The sequence below is a fragment of the Cololabis saira genome, chromosome 23, assembly GCF_033807715.1.
Source record: "Cololabis saira isolate AMF1-May2022 chromosome 23, fColSai1.1, whole genome shotgun sequence".
In the NCBI taxonomy this organism is placed as follows: Eukaryota; Metazoa; Chordata; class Actinopteri; order Beloniformes; family Belonidae; genus Cololabis; species Cololabis saira.
Window position 1 is genome coordinate 1,957,387 of NC_084609.1, and position 12,629 is coordinate 1,970,015.

Below are 12,629 nucleotides of genomic sequence, written 5' to 3' on the forward strand. Positions count from 1 at the left end.
GCCATACCTAAAAGTGTCGTACATAAAAGTGTCGTACCTAAAAGCATCGTACATAAAGCGTCGTACAAAAAAGCGTCGTACCTAAAAGCGTCGTACCTAAAAGCGTCGTACATAAAAGCGTCGTACCTAAAAGCATCGTACATAAAACTGTCGTACATAAAACTGTTGTACATAAAACTGTCGTACCTAAAACTGTCGTACCTAAAAGCGTCGTGCCTAAAAGCGTCGTACATAAAAGCGTTGTTCCTAAAGGCGTCGTACCTAAAAGCGTCGTACATAAAAGCGTCGTACCTAAAAGCGTCGTACCTAAAAGCGTCGTACCTAAAAGCGTCGTACCTAAAAGCGTCGTACCTAAAAGCGTCGTACATAAAAGTATTGTACATAAAAGCGTCGTACCTAAAAGCGTCGTACCTAAAAGCGTCGTACCTAAAAGCGTCGTACATAAAAGTATCGTACATAAAAGCGTCGTACATAAAAGCGTCGTACCTAAAAGCGTCGTACCTACAAGCGTCGTACCTAAAAGCGTCGTACCTAAAAGCGTCGTACCTAAAAGCGTCGTACCTAAAAGCGTCGTACATAAAAGTATTGTACATAAAAGCGTCGTACCTAAAAGCGTCGTACCTAAAAGCGTCGTACCTAAAAGCGTCGTACATAAAAGTATCGTACATAAAAGCGTCGTACATAAAAGTATCGTACCTAAAAGCGTCGTACCTAAAAGCGTCGTACCTAAAAGCGTCGTACCTAAAAGCGTCGTACATAAAAGTATCGTACATAAAAGCGTCGTACATAAAAGTGTCATACATAAAAGCGTCGTACATAAAAGTGTCGTACATAAAAGTGTCGTACCTAAAAGCGTCGTACCTAAAAGCATCGTACCTAAAAGCGTCGTACATAAAAGTATCGTACATAAAAGCGTCGTACCTAAAAGCGTCGTACCTAAAAGCGTCGTACCTAAAAGCGTCGTACATAAAAGTGTTGCACCTAAAAGCGTCGTACCTAAAAGGGTCGTACCTAAAAGCGTCGTACATTAAACCGTCGTACCTAAAAGCGTCGTACCTAAAAGTGTCGTACCTAAAAGTGTCGTACCTAAAAGTGTCGTACCTAAAAGCGTTGTACATAAAAGCTTCGTACACAAAAGCGTCGTACCTAAAAGCGTCGTACCTAAAAGCGTCGTACATAAAACCGTCGTACCTAATAGCGCTGTACCTAAAAGCGTCGTACATAAAAGCGTCGTACATAAAAGCGTCGTACATAAAACCGTTGTACCTAAAAGCGTCGTACATAAAAGTGTCGTACATAAAAGCGTTATACCTGAAACCGTCGTAGTTAGAACCGTCATACATAAAAGCGCCGTACCTAAAGGCGTCGTACATGAAACCGTCGTACATAAAAGCATCGTACATAAAAGCGTTGTACATAAAAGAGTCGTACCTAAAAGCGTCGTACCTAAAAGCGTTGTACCTGAAACCGTCGTACCTAAAAGCGTTGTACATAAAAGTATCGTACATAAAAGCGTTGTACATAAAAGCGTCGTACATAAAAGCGTCGTACATAAAAGCGCCGTACCTAAAAGCGTCGTACATAAAAGCAGCGTACGTAAAAGCGTCGTACCTAAAAGCGTCGTACATAAAGGGTCGTACATAAAAGCGTCGTACATAAAAGCGTCATACCTAAAAGCGTCGTACATAAAAGAGTCGTACATAAAAGAGTCGTACATAAAAGCGTCGTACCTAAAAGCGTCGTACCTAAAACCGTTGTACCTGAAATTGTCGTACCTAAAAGCGTCGTACCTAAAAGCGTCGTACATAAAACCGTTGTAACTAAAAGCGTCGTACCTAAAATTGTCGCACATAAAAGCTTCGTACATAAAAGCGTCAAACCTGAAAGGATCGTACATAAAAGTGTCGTACATAAAACCGTCGTACCTAGAGCCGTCATACCTGAAACTGTCGTACATAAAAGTGCATCGTACATTAGAGCCTCGTAGATAAAACCGTCGTACCTAAAACCGTCGTACATAAAAGCGTGCCGTTGGTGTTCACATAAAACTCAACTTATCATAACTAATTCAGGCCAATGAAGGTCAAGGACTCAAAACTGAGTCTGATGAACCACCCATGACTCTTTATGTCAAACTATTCAAAAGTTATGGTAGAAAGTAGGAACTATCCAATATAGACCAATCAGGACCAAACAAGCTTTTTGGCGTCTAGCGTCGTCACGGTAACGCTTTTGACCGAGAAAAGTAATGCGCGTCGTCGCAGGATCTAGACTCACATTTTGATGTATAACACACCTGGGTGCACGTTACGGTTTGGGCCGTATTAACGGCCGAAGGAATGGCATACATTGCGCCAAAATTACACGATTAATTCAAAATGGCCGACTTCCTGTTGGGTTTGGGCCATGGCGCCAAGAGACTTTTCTTTAAGTTGCGACATGATCTAGGTGTGTACCGATTTTCGTGCATGTACGTCAAACCGTATTGTGGGGCTTGAGGAACAAAGTTTTCTAGGGGGCGCTGTTGAGCCGTTAGGCCACGCCCATTAATGCAAACCATTAAATATCACATTTATCACCAGGCCTGGCTTGGTGCAAAATTTGGTGACTTTTGGGGCACGTTTAGGGGGGAAAAGGCCCTCATTTCGGCGGAAAATAGGAAAATAAAAACGAGAACTCCTACAGATACAATAGGGCCTTGGCACTGTCACCCAGGACCAGGACCAGGGCCAGGACTCCCCAGGACTCACGTGTTGTACTCGTGGATGTAGACGTGGTGCAGCGTGGCCTGCTGCAGGCTGAACACGTAAACCACCACGCGGTGCAGGATGTCGTTGGTCTCGGCGAAGAACTGGTCGAAACCCCAGCACTTCTCCTGGTCGGCCTCCAGGATGTTGGCCAGGACCGGGGTCAGCAGGCTCTGGAGACCCCTGAAACCAGAACCAGGTTATAGGGGGGTCAGAGAAACATGAACTTCTGACAGAAATAAGACGTCAGCACCGCTGGAGGACGGAGGTTCATTAATTTATTGATGGTTAAACCCTAAAGATCACCCGGCAACCCTAAGCTCTACATCTTTATAATAATAATAATAATAATAATAATAATAATAATAATGATAATAATAATAATAATAATAATAATAATAATAATAATAATAATAATAATAATAATAATAATAATAATAATAATTAAAGCTGCAAGCAGCGATGAACGGGCCCTCGCACTCACGGCCACCGCCCCCCATAAGCATATCAGAAATGACACCACCCACGACTTCCTATGTCAAACGATTCAAAAGTTACGGCAGAAAATAGGGACAACCAATCAGAAGAAGGGGCGGGGCTAATTTTCACCAATTAATGGTCAAGGACTCAATACTGAGTCCCATGACACCACCCACGACTCTTTATGTCAAACCATTCAAAAGTTATGGCAGAGAAAAGTATTCTAGGGGGCGCTGTTGAGCCGTTAGGCCACACCCATTAATGCAAACCATTAAATATCAAATTTATCACCAGGCCTGGCTTGCATGCAAAATTTGGTTACTTTTGGAGAACTATCAAATATGGACCAATCAGATGAAGGGAAGGCGCGCCTTTTGGCGTCTAGCGTCGCCACGGTAACACTTTTGAAAGAGAAAAGTAAGGCGGGTAGTCGCAAGATGAAGACGCACATTTTGATGTATAACACACCTGACTGCACGTTACGGTTCGGGCCGTATTAATTGCCGAAGGAATGGCATAAATTGCGCCAAAATTACACAATCAATTCAAAATGGCCGACTTCCTGTTGGGTTTGGGCCATGGCTCCAAGAGACTTTTCTTTAAGTTGTGACATGATACAGGTGTGTACTGATTTTCGTGCATGTACGTCAAACCGTATTGTGGGGCTTGAGGCACAAAGTTTTCCGGGGGGCGCTGTTGAGCCATTTTGCCACCCCCATTAAAGCAAACCATGAAATATCAAATTTATCGCCAGGCCTGCCTTGCATGCAAAATATGGTGACTTTTGGAGAACTATCAAATATGGACCGATCAGATGAAGGGGGGCACGCTTTTTGGCATCTAGCGTCGCCACGGTAACAGTTTTGAAAGAGAAAAGTAATGCGTGTAGTCGCAGGATGGAGACGCACATTTGTACGTATAACACATCTGGGTTCACGATACGGTTCGGGCCGTATTAATTCTCGAAGGAATGGCTCATATTGCTCCAAAATTACGCAATTAATTCAGAATGTTCAAAATGGCCGACTTCCTGTTGGGTTTCGGCCATGGCGCCAAGAGACGTTTCTTTAAGTTGTGACATGATACAGGTGTGTAGCGATTTTCGTGCATGTACGTCAAACCGTATCGTGGGGCTTGAGGAACAAAGTTTTCTAGGGGGCGCTGTTGAGCCGTTAGGCCACGCCCCTTTTTGACACTATTAGAATACGTAATTTTTTGCCACATGGGACGTGCGTGCCAAGTTTCACAACTTTTCGAGTAAGTTATGCGCCTCAAAAACGCAATTGTTTTCGGATAAAATAATAAGAATAATAATCGTACCAATTTCAATAGGGCTTCGCACAAGCCTTGCTGGTGCTCGGTCCCTAATAATAACTTGGTTTAATCGGTGAGGCCATGGAGGAGGACTTTCGGTCGGCCTCGAGGAAATTCTGGAGGACCGTTCGGCGCCTCGGAAGGGGGAAGCAGTACTCTGCCGGCACCGTTTATGGTGCGGGTGGGGAGCTGTTGACAGTGCCGATCCTGGCTCCCAGGGGGCCCTAAGCAGGAATCGTGGCAGCCGGCGAAGCGGGCCAATTTGGGCACGATTTGGGCCGATTTGGTCTGATTTTGGCCAGTGTTTTTGCAGGGTTTCTCTCACCTTAAAAACAGTTAAAATCCCTATTCAGAGTAGGTAGACAAACACATCAGAATGAGGTAGAAACATTTATTGACTATTACACCAAAACTCCAGAGAATGTGGTGCAAATCTTTCTCAGCAAACTTTCTTTTTTTTTTTTGCTTCTGGGGAGGTTCCTGGAACAACATATTCTGAGATTGGAGTATGTGGCCAAATACAGATATATGCAGTACTCGAGTTGAGGGGGGATGGCATCCTCCCCTGAAATAAAAACGGTCCAAATCATCCCCCTGTAAAACTGCCATCCCTCCTTTCCATCCCTTATGTCATTTCATCAATCAATGTGGTTTTACTGCTATTTCAACATTTAGAGTCATCACCAGAAAAATAACTTATTTGACAATTTTCACCTGTTTCAAGTACATTTTCACTTGAAATAAGTAGAAAAATCTGCCAGTGGGACAAGATTTATCTTCTTATTACAAGCAAAAAAATCTTGTTCCACTGGCAGATTTTTCTACTTATTTCAAGTGAAAATCTACTTGAAACAGGTGAAAATTGTTGTTTTTTCCAGTGATGAGTCTTGTTTTAAGTGTAATGAGATTTTTTTACTAAAATGAGACATTTTAACTAGAAATAAGACAAATATTCTTGTTAAGATTGTGAGTTTTTGCAGTGATCCATGTTACTTATCCTGTGAAGGACAGAGTCATATTGATAAGTTCAGAAAAGTGTTTTTTATTGTTGTGTTTTGATGTATTTGATGTAAGCCCAGTGGATATTTAAAGCTTACAGAAGGCTGCATTTAACTGCTGCTATGTCATTCCTGCAGTATTTCTGCAGGTGTTTTGGTCACTGCTATTATTTGTAATATATTATATTATTTGTAATCAGCACAAATTATCTGTCCCCATATGATAAAATCCACCATCCCCCCTGATTTTATTTTTACAACTCAAGTACTGGATATATGTAATACTGAGGCTCTTGGTCATAGTTTGAGAACCACTGACACTGACATAAATAATAAACTGTTGGCTGGTTACCTGACTGTTGTTGACGCAGCTCATCATTCCGTTGCTTCTTTTTCTTTTTTTCGCACCCTGAAGGATATATCCTTTTCATTTTACAGTCTGCAGTGTTGGTGTTACTGTTACTACTCTAACTCTGAACTAGGTTTTCTTTTTAGCGCCGGCTCGGTCGCCGGCTCGTAAACGTAAACAAACAGCTGCTGGCTGCTGCGCCGTGCACGCATGAGATTGAACGTCAAGTTACGTTTTTGGATTCACAACGCACCACTGCGCAAATACCGTAGCAGCAGCTGTGGCGAGGGGTCTGTCTGTAGAACTTAGATCTTTGCCTAAAACTCCGCAAATTCGCTCAGGCAATTGGGGGCCCCTGGCCGTCGGGGGCCTTACGCAATGTGCGTACTCTGCGTATAGGAAGGGGCGGGGCTGGCTGTTGACCTCGACGGGGGACATCGTCGGACGGTGGAAGGAATACTTTGAGGATCTCCTTAACCCGACTGACATGCCTTCCACTGAGGAAGCAGAGAGTGGGGGCTCGGAGGCGTGCTCATCCATCACCCAAGCCGAGGTCACTGAGGTGGTTCGTAAGCTCCTCGGTGGCACCAGGGGTGGATGAGATTCGCCCTGAGTACCTCAAGTCTCTGGATGTCGTAGGGCTGTCGTGGCTGACACGCCTCTGCGACATCGCATGGAGGAAGGGGACAGTACCGCTGGGGTGGCAAACCGGGGTGGTGGTCCCTCTGTTTAAAAAGGGGGACCGGAGAGTGTGTTCCAACTACAGGGGGATCACACTTCTAACCCTGCGTTCACACTGAAAGCGCCAAAAATCTCCCGACGCCAGCTTCTCGCTGTTTGGAGCGTTCACACTGAAAGCTGCATGTACTGTTGACGCCTGCAGTGGGCGGGGCTAAAGCTGCAGTGGGCGGGGCTAAAGCTGCTGCAGAACTGGAGGGAACAGTGGGAACAGCCTACTCATATAGCGTACACATCTTCAGTTTCCTATTTCACCATAGATCACACTTTGGGAAGCCTTCTTTATATTTTAGCGTTATTTCCGCGTAGATAAGAGTGAGTTTGATCCTTAACAAGTTTGGTCCTGGATCAACATCAACCCAGCGAGCTCTTGCTCCCGGTGAACCATAAATCCGCCTAGGCTGATTTATGGTTCCGCGTCACACCAACGCAGAACCGATGGCGTAGGGTACGCGGCGACGCACACCGCACCGCAACCCTACGCCGTCGATTTAACGCGGAACCATAATTCAGGCAAAGCTGCAGTCTGTGCGCTGATCACTGACACACCGGGTCGGAGCGGATTTGGTCATGATGTTTGACCTGTGTTTTGTGATTAATAAGCACGTTTTTTAATTATTTTGCGTTGGATCAATGTAGCAAATAAAATCATTGGACCATCCAGCTCCTCAACCATCAGATACGTGTTTCACATGAGCAGTTCAGGTAAAAACATTTAGTTCAGGTTAAAACGGCAATCAAATCAGCAAAAATGTTTGCTGGATGAAAAATCAGCATTGAGGCTTCTCGCTTCGGGAATCCCGGTCTGTGATTGGACGCTGCCTCGGCGTCGCCGCTGCTCATTTGCATAAAGTTCAGATTTTTCAACTTCAAATTGACGCGGTCTTACTTGGACAGGCTGCAGGACACCGGCATCTCGGTGCTCCACTCGATCTTCCCGTTCTCACATTTCTGGTGACCGGAGATCGTCCCGGACGGTTTCTCCGTGATGATCCGGTACCTGGGGGGGGGGGGGGCAGAACAGAACGGAACCGTCGTCAGGTTAGGGGGTTGACCTGTCTCCACGGCGACCGTCTCCACGGCGACCGGTCCTTACATGACCTCCTTGTTGCGGCGCGGGCCCTCGAAGGGCCGGAAGGGCAGGCTGCCGGTGGCGGCGTGGAAGAAGGTGACGCCGATGCTCCACAGGTCCACGGTGGCCCCGTACTTCTTCTGGTGGTCCTTCCTGAGGACGGCCCGCTCGTACATGTCCGGGTGCTGCAGGGGGGACACGGGGACACGGGGACAGGTGAGGGTTAGGAGGACAGGTGTACAATTTTATTACTTGCGTATAAAGCCCAAAACAGCTCAGCTCCGCAGTATTTACAAGACCTGATAGTGCCTTATGTTCCTGGCAGAGCTCTCCGTTCTCAGAGTGCAGGTTTACTCGTAGTTCCTAGAGTATCTAAATGTAGATTTGGAGGGCGGGCGTTCTGCTATCAGGCACCACTACTATGGAACCAACTTCCAATCTGGGTTAAGGAGGCTGACACCACCTCCACCTTTAAAACTAAACTTAAAACCTTTCTGTTTAGTAAAGCCTATAGTTAGTGTTTAGTAAACCTCTAGCTGGTGTTGGTAAATCTCTAGGTAGTGTAAACTCTAGTGTGCCAGAGTCGCTCCTGTAGTTTCTTGTGCTGGCCCCCCCTTCTCTTCTCTTTTTTATCTTTTGTTCATGGTGCAGCATCCTCTGCCGGTAGAAAAGAGCATCTCTGAATGCACAACACCGGATCCTGCAGCGTGGGAGTGAGAGGGTCAGGGTAACGGCCCGGGCAGGCGCGGGAGAGATTTGTCCGTCAAGACTCCTCTCCCTGGCCCTGCCCTTTCAACCTGAGGAGTGAGCAGGCCACTTCACATGGGGGTTATATGGACAGGTGAAGGGGACAGGTGTCTCACCAGGTACTCCTCCGTCCCGTACAGGGACACGAACTGCTCGTCGTCCTCCAGTTCTCTGGCGGCTCCGAAGTCGGTGAGTTTGTAGACGGAGCGTCCGTCCTCCCCGATCACTCGCATGATGTTCCCGGGTTTGATGTCCCGGTGGACGATGCCGTACTCACGCAGGTGGTTCATGCCGGCAACTGGTGGGGGACGGGGGACACGGGGGGGACAGGTGTTATATAGATACACACAGGTGGTTCAAAAACTACCAGGTTCTTATGGGACGATAGTGATTGGTCCAGGTATTAGTCAGACCCTCAGCTGTGGCTTGTTAGAAAACTAGTAATTTACACTGAAAACACATTAAAACATGAATTTAATATTTATGTTTTTTTGTAAGTGACCGTGGTATAAGCGGATAATGCCCTTCCAGGTGGATGTTAACATAAATATACTTCACGTCGGACAGTTCACGCCCCCGAGTCCATATATTTATGTTAATGTCACCTCGTTGGGCATTATCTCTTACATATCTGTATAATATATAACTACCGTAATGGCCCGAATATAAGACGACCCTGATTATAAGACGACCCTCTTTTTCAAGACTCAAGTTTGAAAAAAGACTTTTTGAACACCAAATTAAATTTTTATACAGAAAATAATGACAGTACATCTGAAACAAATGATTATAACAATATATTCCAGAGAAAAAGCCTGTTATTTTGCCTCATTGAAATCATGATCTTGAAGTTTGCATCATAACTGGCCGATCTTCAACTAGCTTTTCTCCAGATTGTCGCTACGTTTCTCCATTTTCTGTTATCTCTTCTTTTATTTTCTTCTCTTTTCTACACTGTTTTTATTTTTCTTCTTCGTGACAGGGGTTCCTTTGGCCTGGGGAGTTGAGTTCAGTATCTGCTTTAAAGATATCTGGCTCCATCTAGTGTTGTGAATGGGTATAACGTCTAGACCCCAAATGGAAGACGACGCCCACTTTTTCAGTCTTATTTCAATGCAAAAAACACTGTCTTATATTCAGGCCAATACGGTACATAAACAGCTGTAGACAGACGCATATGTGTATAATATCTAACTATATAAACACTGACCGACGTCGTGCAGGACGATGAGGAACTCGTCCTCCGGGAGTCCGTAGGCGTTGGACGGTTCCTCCAGGACGGTGTAGAGACTCCCGCAGGGACAGTACTCCATCACCAGGACCTTGTGACGGGTGTTGGACTGAGAGAGACGAGGAAGACATTAATAGACCTGCAGACATGACTCAGGGACACAAAAACACCTGCAGACAAGACTCAGGGACACAAAAACACCTGCAGACATGACTCAGGACACAAAAACACCTGGAAACACAACTCAGGGACACAAAAACACCTGCAGACATGACTCAGGACACAAAAACACCTGGAAACACAACTCAGGGACACAAAAACACCTGCAGACAAGACTCAGGGACACAAAAACACCTGCAGACACAACTCAGGGACACAAAAACACCTGCAGACACAACTCAGGGACACAAAAACACCTGCAGACAAGACTCGGGGACACAAAAACACCTGCAGACACAACTCAGGACACACAAACACCTGGAAACACAACTCAGGGACACAAAAACACCTGTAAACACAACTCAGGGACACAAAAACACCTGCAGACAAGACTCAGGGACACAAAAACACCTGCAGCCACAACTCAGGGACACAAAAACACCTGCAGACAAGACTCAGGGACACAAAAACACCTGCAGACAAGACTCAGGGACACAAATACACCTGCAGACAAGACTCAGGGACACAAAAACACCTGCAGACACAACTCAGGGACACAAAAACACCTGCAGACACAACTCAGGGACACAAATACACCTGCAGACACAACTCAGGACACAAAAACACCTGCAGACAAGACTCAGGGACACAAAAACACCTGCAGACAAGACTCAGGGACACAAATACACCTGCAGACAAGACTCAGGGACACAAAAACACCTGCAGACACAACTCAGGGACACAAAAACACCTGCAGACACAACTCAGGGACACAAATACACCTGCAGACACAACTCAGGACACAAAAACACCTGCAGACAAGACTCAGGGACACAAAAACACTTGCAGACACAACTCAGGGACACAAATACACCTGCAGACAAGACTCAGAGACACAAAAACACCTGCAGACACAACTCAGGGACACAAATACACCTGCAGACACAACTCAGGGACACAAAAACACCTGCAGACACAACTCAGGGACACAAAAACACCTGCAGACACAACTCAGGGACACAAATACACCTGCAGACACAACTCAGGACACAAAAACACCTGCAGACAAGACTCAGGGACACAAAAACACCTGCAGACACAACTCAGGGACACAAAAACACCTGCAGACACAACTCAGGGACACAAATACACCTGCAGACACAACTCAGGGACATTTAAAACACCTGCAGACAAGACTCAGGGACACAAAAACACCTGCAGACACAACTCAGGGACACAAAAACACCTGCAGACAAGACTCAGGGACACAAAAACACCTGCAGACACAACTCAGGGACACAAAAACACCTGCAGACAAGACTCAGGGACACAAAAACACCTGCAGACACAACTCAGGGACACAAAAACACCTGCAGACACAACTCAGGGACACAAAAACACCTGCAGACACAACTCAGGACACAAAAACACCTGCAGACACAACTCAGGGACACAAAAACACCTGCAGACACAACTCAGGGACACAAATACACCTGCAGACACAACTCAGGACACAAAAACACCTGCAGACAAAACTCAGGGACACAAAAACACCTGCAGACAAGACTCAGGGACACAAAAACACCTGCAGACAAGACTCAGGACACAAAAACACCTGGAAACACAACTCAGGGACACAAAAACACCTGCAGACACAACTCAGGGACACAAAAACACCTACAGACACAAGTCAGGGACACAAAAACACCTGCAGACATGACTCAGGGACACAAATACACCTGGAAACACAACTCAGGGACACAAAAACACCTACAGACACAAGTCAGGGACACAAAAACACCTGCAGACATGACTCAGGGACACAAATACACCTGGAAACACAACTCAGGGACACAAATACACCTGCAGACACAACTCAGGGACACAAATACACCTGCAGACACAACTCAGGACACAAAAACACCTGGAAACACAACCCAGGGACACAAAAACACCTGCAGACATGACTCAGGGACACAAATACACCTGGAAACACAACTCAGGGACACAAATACACCTGCAGACACAACTCAGGGACACAAATACACCTGCAGACACAACTCAGGACACAAAAACACCTGCAGACACAACTCAGGGATCAAAAACCCACGGAGGTGTTTGGTGCTCAGGTCTCGGTTGCAGATCTGAGTCCATCGTCTTGTTTCCGTGGCGATGATGACGCTCTGCTGCCTTTTCTCTTCCTTCACTTTGCTGTATTTGTTTAGGAGGTGTGAATACGGACCTTATTGAAGGCCTTTTGTCTCTAAATTCACATTTACCATATTTACTGGCTTTGTTTCGAGGCTACAGAGACTAGGAAATCCAGCGCTGAGGACGAGGTTGCCAGATCTGACAGGATCCAGCCCAAACGTGATGTAAAACCCGCAGAAATAATAAAAAACCCGCCCGAATCAAACTTTCTTTATATTAAAACCGTAAATAAGTTTATTCAGGACTTGATTATTTACTTTATTATTCATTTGCTCCTATATTGTTATGCATATGTGAAAAGAAGCTAAATGATTTTGAATCATGTAATTATTGACCGTGTGAGGGAGGGAAGGGGAGAGGTGTGTTGTTGTATTTATTTATATATATTTATTTTTTTCTTTCTTCTTATTATTATTTATTAATTTTTGTTTAATTATTTTTATGAAAAGTTAAAAAGGGGAAAATATTGATATTTCTATTGTTATTGTAAATCTTATTAGTTTCTTATTGCCCTCAATAAATATCTCTCTAAAAAAAACAAAAAAATCATTAAATGCGTAATAAATTTGAAGTCATAAGAGAA

The 12,629-nt window shown here is 45.1% G+C and overlaps 1 protein-coding gene across 2 annotated transcripts in view; it reads right to left on the minus strand.

The window, feature by feature from the left end:
- The window catches only part of tbk1 (TANK-binding kinase 1), a 39,716-nt gene that overhangs the window by 17,737 nt on the left and 9,350 nt on the right, over window positions 1–12,629 (minus strand). For both annotated transcript variants that reach the window (XM_061714230.1, XM_061714231.1), the window contains 5 exons: window positions 9,656–9,785; window positions 8,562–8,743; window positions 7,723–7,883; window positions 7,516–7,626; window positions 2,751–2,930 (listed from right to left, as the gene is read on the minus strand). In XM_061714230.1, the coding sequence (XP_061570214.1) occupies window positions 2,751–2,930; window positions 7,516–7,626; window positions 7,723–7,883; window positions 8,562–8,743; window positions 9,656–9,785 (764 nt within the window). The remainder of the gene's footprint in view (window positions 1–2,750; window positions 2,931–7,515; window positions 7,627–7,722; window positions 7,884–8,561; window positions 8,744–9,655; window positions 9,786–12,629) is intronic.